This window comes from Pinus tabuliformis, chromosome 9, assembly GCF_031772625.1.
Source record: "Pinus tabuliformis cultivar Carrire ecotype Pingquan chromosome 9, CPIR1, whole genome shotgun sequence".
In the NCBI taxonomy this organism is placed as follows: domain Eukaryota; kingdom Viridiplantae; phylum Streptophyta; class Pinopsida; order Pinales; family Pinaceae; genus Pinus; species Pinus tabuliformis.
In genome coordinates this window covers 1,357,978,433-1,357,985,381 of record NC_142307.1, presented here as the reverse complement: position 1 = coordinate 1,357,985,381, position 6,949 = coordinate 1,357,978,433, and the positions used below count along the sequence as shown (strand labels likewise).

Below are 6,949 nucleotides of genomic sequence, written 5' to 3'. Positions count from 1 at the left end.
ACTGCTTGGAAATGCAGGTAAAGAAAGTATTCTTGAGAAGTCCCTCAACCCAGGAGTGAATACTATTGGAATCAGAATACCAGAATGTGACTTTATCCAGATAGTAGCTCGTAATTTTGGCAGCGCTCTTGCACTCACAAGCGCTAATCGAAGTGGACAACCAAGCACAGTTTGTATTCAAGAATTTGAGCAGCTGAGGCAACATTGTGCTTATATTTTTGATGGAGGTCAACTTCCAGTTGGACGTGCAGGCTCAAAAATTATAGATCTAACCACACCCAAAGTCTATAAGATCCTAAGACGTGGAAGGTACTTTTCTTAACTTTTTATTTAATTTTTAAATTATAACTAATGAGTGAGGGAGCTTTCAGTTTGAGTTCTTTTATTATCAGCGATTTTTGTTGAACGCTGAAAATGCCTTGTTACTGTGAATGCAGTGCTTCGAAGGAGACAAGAGAAATTCTTGATTTATTTGGTTTGAAAGAGATTAATTAAGCATGAAAAGTACGCACGAGTGAATATGCTCTTTCTTTAGGGCTACATATGGGGTAAATTTTGTATAAGAGGAAGCAAAGTATTAATTAAACGGCCTTTTCCCAATTATAGTTACGATGTTTATTGTCCCTGTCTCTGGGGGCAAAGATTTTAGGTTTAGGGGAGGAAATAGGGCTAAAGACGATCTTAGTCTATTTAGAATTAGCTTAATCTAATTAAGCTGTTCTGAGATTGGTTATATTCCTGTTTTAAGCCCCTTCTGAAAATAATTGTACTAATTTAAGATCATACTTTGTTTAATCATTGTGGAGCATCGTATTAATGTAAGCTTCTTCTGGTTCAATATAGTGGTCAAAGTAAAAAGTATTCAGCCATTTGAAGCAGTCGTGATTTCCGCTGCTGTGCAGTTGTGAGTTGTCTAAGCTTCTCTTAAAATTTATGTATTGTATTGAGGTACAAACTCATCCTGATTGTCACATGACCCATGTTGTCTTGGTTCTATGGTTTGTACACTTATATTTCAGACCAAAAAAGGTTGTTAAGCTGATCAGGATAAGGCTGAATGAGAATGGTAATGTTATTGTCTACTAACAATTAAACTACTATACTAGTCAACCTAGCTAATACTAATTACATCAACAAACTCAAGTTCTCTTGTAAGTGTTGGTTGTTTCATGTATTGTTTTCTGTTTCAATATAGTCGCCACAGAAAAAAATATTAGTCATTTGAAATAGTCAATGACTTTCCACTGGTGTGCAGTAGTGAGATGCCTATCGAGGCACACATGCATCCTGATTGTTGCATGACCCATTTTTCCTTGGTTCCATGCATTGTACACTTGTATTTCAAACTAAGAAAAGGTTAAGTTGATTAGGGTAACCACTGAATGAGCATGGCTATTTTATTATCTACTAACAACTAAACTAGTTTAATAGTCAACTTGGCTAATACTAATCACATTGACAAACTCAAGTTCTATTGCATGTGTGAATTGTTTCGTTAACCATGTATAACCTATGAATGGCTAGCTATTTAGATTTGGAGCCTTCACGATCATAAAATTTGTAAATCTAAGTTACTCAGTGAGCCTTCCCCACTGGTAGGAAAAACTAACCATATTCTTAAATAAAAAATCAATAAATCCATAATATAAACAACATATCAAGCATGATATCTATTTTTATTACAACAAAGGCCCTATCAACCACACAACCAAATCACTGTAAGAATCCAATGCCTATTTTACACCATTAGCGCAAGTTTAACTTGTAATTTACCTTGATTATGTGACAATTGTTTGAATGGCGAGTTTGAGGATTTGAAGGGTGATTTGAAAGCAATAGTTTATTGATTGTGGGCCAATTTTCATCATTATGGGCTAAGTTGAGAGGATTTTCTAATTTTTTTTCTTGATTTTTATTCATTGTGGCTTGAAGGAGGATCTTCTTCATTGTGGGTTGTTTGTTTATTATCTCACAATAGTACATTTTCACTATAATTATATATACATATATATATATATATATATATATAAATTATTTGGGTTGTAATGCATCCTCTCCACTCAATTATGGTCTTACTTCATCATGGGGAATTGTCAAACTCAGCTAACACACAATGTTCAAGTAGTTTACTCACGGAAGTTTGAACCTAGGTTGTTTGCATGTTGAAGCTCGTTTCAACCACTAAACACATGAAAAACATCATGCAATTATATAAAGGATGTACTTTAAATGTCTTATTCGAAGATATCACATATATGATTGGTATTTTGAATACTCTATATTTCATGTTTTTCTTTTTCTTGTACCTTAGTCATATCATAATTACTTTCGCAACAATTTTTTCATAGGTTATTTATTTATTTCAGTTTGTCATTTTTTTTAATATATAACCTTCTTTATCTCGCTATTAGTATGTGAAGCTAGGATTTAACATGTGGTGTGTGACTAGCTTTCATATGGTGACATCTTATGAAATAATTTTTGTGATATGTTATTGGTTGAGGGGCAATTCCAAGGAATGTAGCTATAATTGGCCATGAAGGTTGATAGTATTTAAAGAAGTTCTATGCTAACAATAACTACAATTCCAAACATTAACATTAGACATGTCATGTTTGGTGAAAACTATCTTAAGTATGGGAACTTTAGATGAGTTCACTCATTGTAACCTAGTGGACATCATGAAGGAGGTATGTGAGGGGATTGTTGTTGTGTCAAAGTAATTGGGTGGTAAATGCCCAAGTATCAAAATTGCGCAAGTCAAGTGAGTCGTCTAAAAGTTAATTGCCAAATCAATACTAACAACTTCATTAAGAGAAATTTTGTGAATGATCAAGAGGACTGGATGGAGATAGTCAAGCTAAAGTATCAATAGGAGCCAAAACAAGGTAACATTAACACAATTAGAGAATGCAATAGATGAAGAAACCATGACATGCAATTTGTTGATATCAAAGTCTTGAGAATGTCGAAGGAATGCTGAAAGGTAGGAAAAAAATTGAATTAATATGTGCTAATATGAAGATCGACAAGGTAACAACACCTACCAAGAATTTAGGAAGGTGATAAAGAGAACCACGAACTCACAAAAGCTTATGGAATTTGGAATGAGGATGAAGATCAACATTTGAATAAGTCAAATCAATCAAATGCTAGAAAATATGTTATAAACATGAATCAATCCTAAAAGATGAATAAAAGGAGAGGGTGTGAGTCAAACTATCATTAGGGAATTGTAGGGGCACTGAATGGCCAATGTACTATGCTTGTTGTGACAATGGCCTTTGAGTCACAAGCCTCTATGTTGGGTTACAATCTATTAATCTTATTGAGTGGCCTTAAGTTCTATACAATGTAACATAATGAAACTATACTATTATGTACTTTTTACTTTGTTTATTTTGTTAGTGAAGAGTTTGTTTTAGTTCCACTACAATGTGTTCTTGTTCATGTTGTGTGCTTGGATGATAACAATGATCTATAATGTGCAATGATGTGTAATGGATGATAGAATTATTCTTATTTATTGGATGATCTTGATTGATTTCTTTTGAAGATAAAGTTGAAGAAATGACTTTGTACCACTAACTATAAATGTTTTGATGTAGGCATTTTTTTGTTTGTGACGATCCTAACTATGGTAAATAAAGTTGCTACACTATCATTCTATAAGTTGGGTAGATCATTGATACAAGAAGAAAAAGACAAAATGTTTGACCCAAGCATTGGTTAACAACTTTTTAATGTTTATATGAAGGTGAAAGATGATGGGTGGAATGAGAGTTCATAGAACATGGATCACTCTAACAATGATCTGAAGTTTGTAAAGTGCCACAAGAGCTTATATTGTGTGCAACCTAGACATTCCACTAAAGATTCCTATAAAAGGAAGAGAGAACAATCCCCAAGGACAAGAGAAACAACCTAAGAAGGATTTAGACAAGAAGGAAGAGTGTGTTTGAGATCATTAACAACTATAGATTCCAATGACAAGACAAGAGAAACAACCTAAGAAGGATTTAGACAAGAAGGAAGAGTGTGTTTGAGATCATTAACAACTATAGATTCCAATGACATTATAAAGCATTGGCTTGGGGTCTTAAAGGAGCAATTTTGAGGTGATTATTTGCAATTTGAAGATGATAGTGCACATGATATAAAATGTGAAAAGGACATCTTGTGGTATTGATCAAGTACTAGGGCATCTAATAGAAGTAGAGTTATTGATCATCATTGTGAGATTCACTTGCTAAAAGGGAAAATCACCCATCATCATCTACCCATTCGAAATATTTTAAGCATTGGAAAACATTGTTTAATAGGGTGAGGTTTTTAGGAAAACAATGTACACAATAAAACATCTTAAATACCTCTGACATATTCCATTTGCAGATCCCTTGGGTCATACACCCCTTTGTCATGCCATGCCATGAATTTACTTGATATATTTGCTTTGACATGCATGTAGGTATGCATCAACAATATGCATCATGGAGGACCTATGCTAGTGCACATGCAAAATTGGATCGTAACGCATTCGTCTTGTGAATATATTTTTTATTCAACATGTGCATTGACAAGAGGAACCCTTTGTATTATTTCATTAATGTCAATATAACAATTGACAACAAGTATGAACTCGTATTGTAATTTGGCCACGATATAGCTAAAACTGGAGCAAACTTAAATATTTGAATATAGTGATAACACAATTAAAATTGCAACAAATTTGTAGTGGAAATTGAATAGTGTGATTTGGAAGATGTTTGGATACTATGAATGGAGTACTTTCTAGGTATATATTAATATCTAGCCCTTCATGGAAAATTTTAAGGAGATTGTTTATGCTTAGGTTTAGCATGATTATGGGTTCCCTCCTTGTATTGTTCTTCAATATGCCTTAAATGAATTTGATCCTTCCACTTGTTTCTCCACCCATGGACATTGATGTTCTCATCGCTAATATCATTTTAGATGATCTGTTTAGGATCATCATCTCCCACGAAATCCCCAAGGTCTATATTTGTTCACAACCTAAAATTTGTTGTGATATTTCCTTTCAATTTGAACAAGTAATCATCCATAGGGATGCATATACAAGTAAAATTTAAAATGTACCTAAAACACAATTTCACAATTTAAAGCACAAATTGTTATTAACAAATACATAACTTAAAAACCACTTGAAATTTTGTGGATTGGTGAAGGTAACAAAAAAAATGATTATGTAAGATTCCTTTAAGCTATTTGAACTTGCTATTTCAATATTTGTAACAAAATATTTAAATAGACAATCATTATGCCAAATAATTATGTTATATTGACACATCCATATTATTGCTCATGCACTTTTCTTATAGACACAAACACCAATTACTTTGGTGTCTAACTTAAGCATTCTTATACTCTACATAAAAATCAAGTATAACTTAAGAAGCATCAAGATTATCATGCCATCAACAAGAAACTAGAAATTTGAACATCTTCACACACTTTGAAGAACCAAATCCAATTGATTTGAGTTGAATTTGTCTAAAATAATTTCATAAGTCTCCCACCTATAAAGATCCCAACTCACAAAATTGTCCATAAGATCATACCTCCACCCTTGTAGTGCATGTAGCTACAAAACATATATTTATTTTGCAAACATAGATAAAAAATGAACAATGTAAAACCTCTACATACCAATTGAGAGAGTATTTGCATCCCTGTCACAAATGTTTCTTCATTAATTCCATGTTCAATAACCCAAAATTGACCTAGATTCTTGACGATGGCCTTTCAATGTTGCTCAATAAATGTAAATAAGAATGAAACTAATATAAGTCCCAATAATCAACATAAACAACACAAGACTTGTCTTTCAGGAGAATAAAATAAGTATTATTGAACCTATTGGATTAGGAGATTCCACATCCCCACTAACCAAAATTACATGTTAAATTTTGACGTTTTATTTGGTTTTCCGAAATGTTCTTGGGCACATAGAAGGTGGGAAGTTAAAAAATAGAAAGCACAATGAACTTGGTGATGGTGGTGGAATGAAATAAGATGATAATTGTGTTTTCAAACTATTAGATGACAAGAAATACTCTTGTTTTTCTCTTCTCTTTCTTGTACTTGTCCATGGATTCCTTTATCATTATTTATTTTCCATTTATTGAAAAAATAAAATCACATAAGAAATCTTATGTCACTAATCTCATTTATTTTTTCTTTTGTTGAATCTCACATGTTTTTATTGTTAGTTGCAAAAAATTGTATGTCTATGATCTTGATCATTAAGATATCCTTCTTTTGGGGTACATTGTTCCATAATTTTTTGCTAAAATTTCTGAATGCATCATTTTGGGAATCTATGATTCAATTCAAAATTATTGTGAAGTCTTTCAATTCTCATGGGTAGTTTCCCAATTATATTCAGTCTTTCCAAATATTTATCCATGAAATATTTTATTTATGCTTTAATGATCATTAAAATTGTCCAAAAATTAGTTTGTTTTTCACATGTCTGATGGCCCTCTGTATTGTAGCAAGAAAAAAGCAACTCCCAAGGGTCTCGACTTTAGTTGTTAACCCGAGTTCATACAAACTTAATATGGGTCAAGAATATGTGTGAAACATGTATTATATTTTCTCTTGTTGATTTTATGCCGGTGAAAACATTGAGATGAGATTTTCTTAGAGGCCCTACTACTATTTATGCTACAAGAAAAATTCAAAATTACATGAAATGAAAGACAATAAGAAAATCTATATTAAATGCGGGAAAATGAACAAACCATTTTAAATATGATGAAATAAAAGCATGTCTATTCTATTGTTCAAATAAAGAAAACTCACAATTGAAATAAGGCATGTAAATATCAAACCCTAATTTTGCAGGAAAAGGCAATTTTCTACAACAACTAGGTTAAGGAATTTGATCGGTCTTTTGGCTTCTAAA

General features: G+C 32.4%; 1 protein-coding gene across 1 annotated transcript in view; it reads left to right on the top strand.

The window, feature by feature from the left end:
* Positions 1–1,045, top strand: part of LOC149153547 (uncharacterized) — a 65,585-nt gene extending 64,540 nt beyond the window's left edge. Inside the window, exons 3-4 of the mRNA XM_089438032.1 lie at positions 18–309; positions 438–1,045. Of these exons, the coding sequence (XP_089294158.1) occupies positions 18–309; positions 438–495 (350 nt within the window). The 3' untranslated portion in view covers positions 496–1,045. The remainder of the gene's footprint in view (positions 1–17; positions 310–437) is intronic.
* The last annotated feature ends 5,904 nt before the right edge of the window (positions 1,046–6,949 follow it).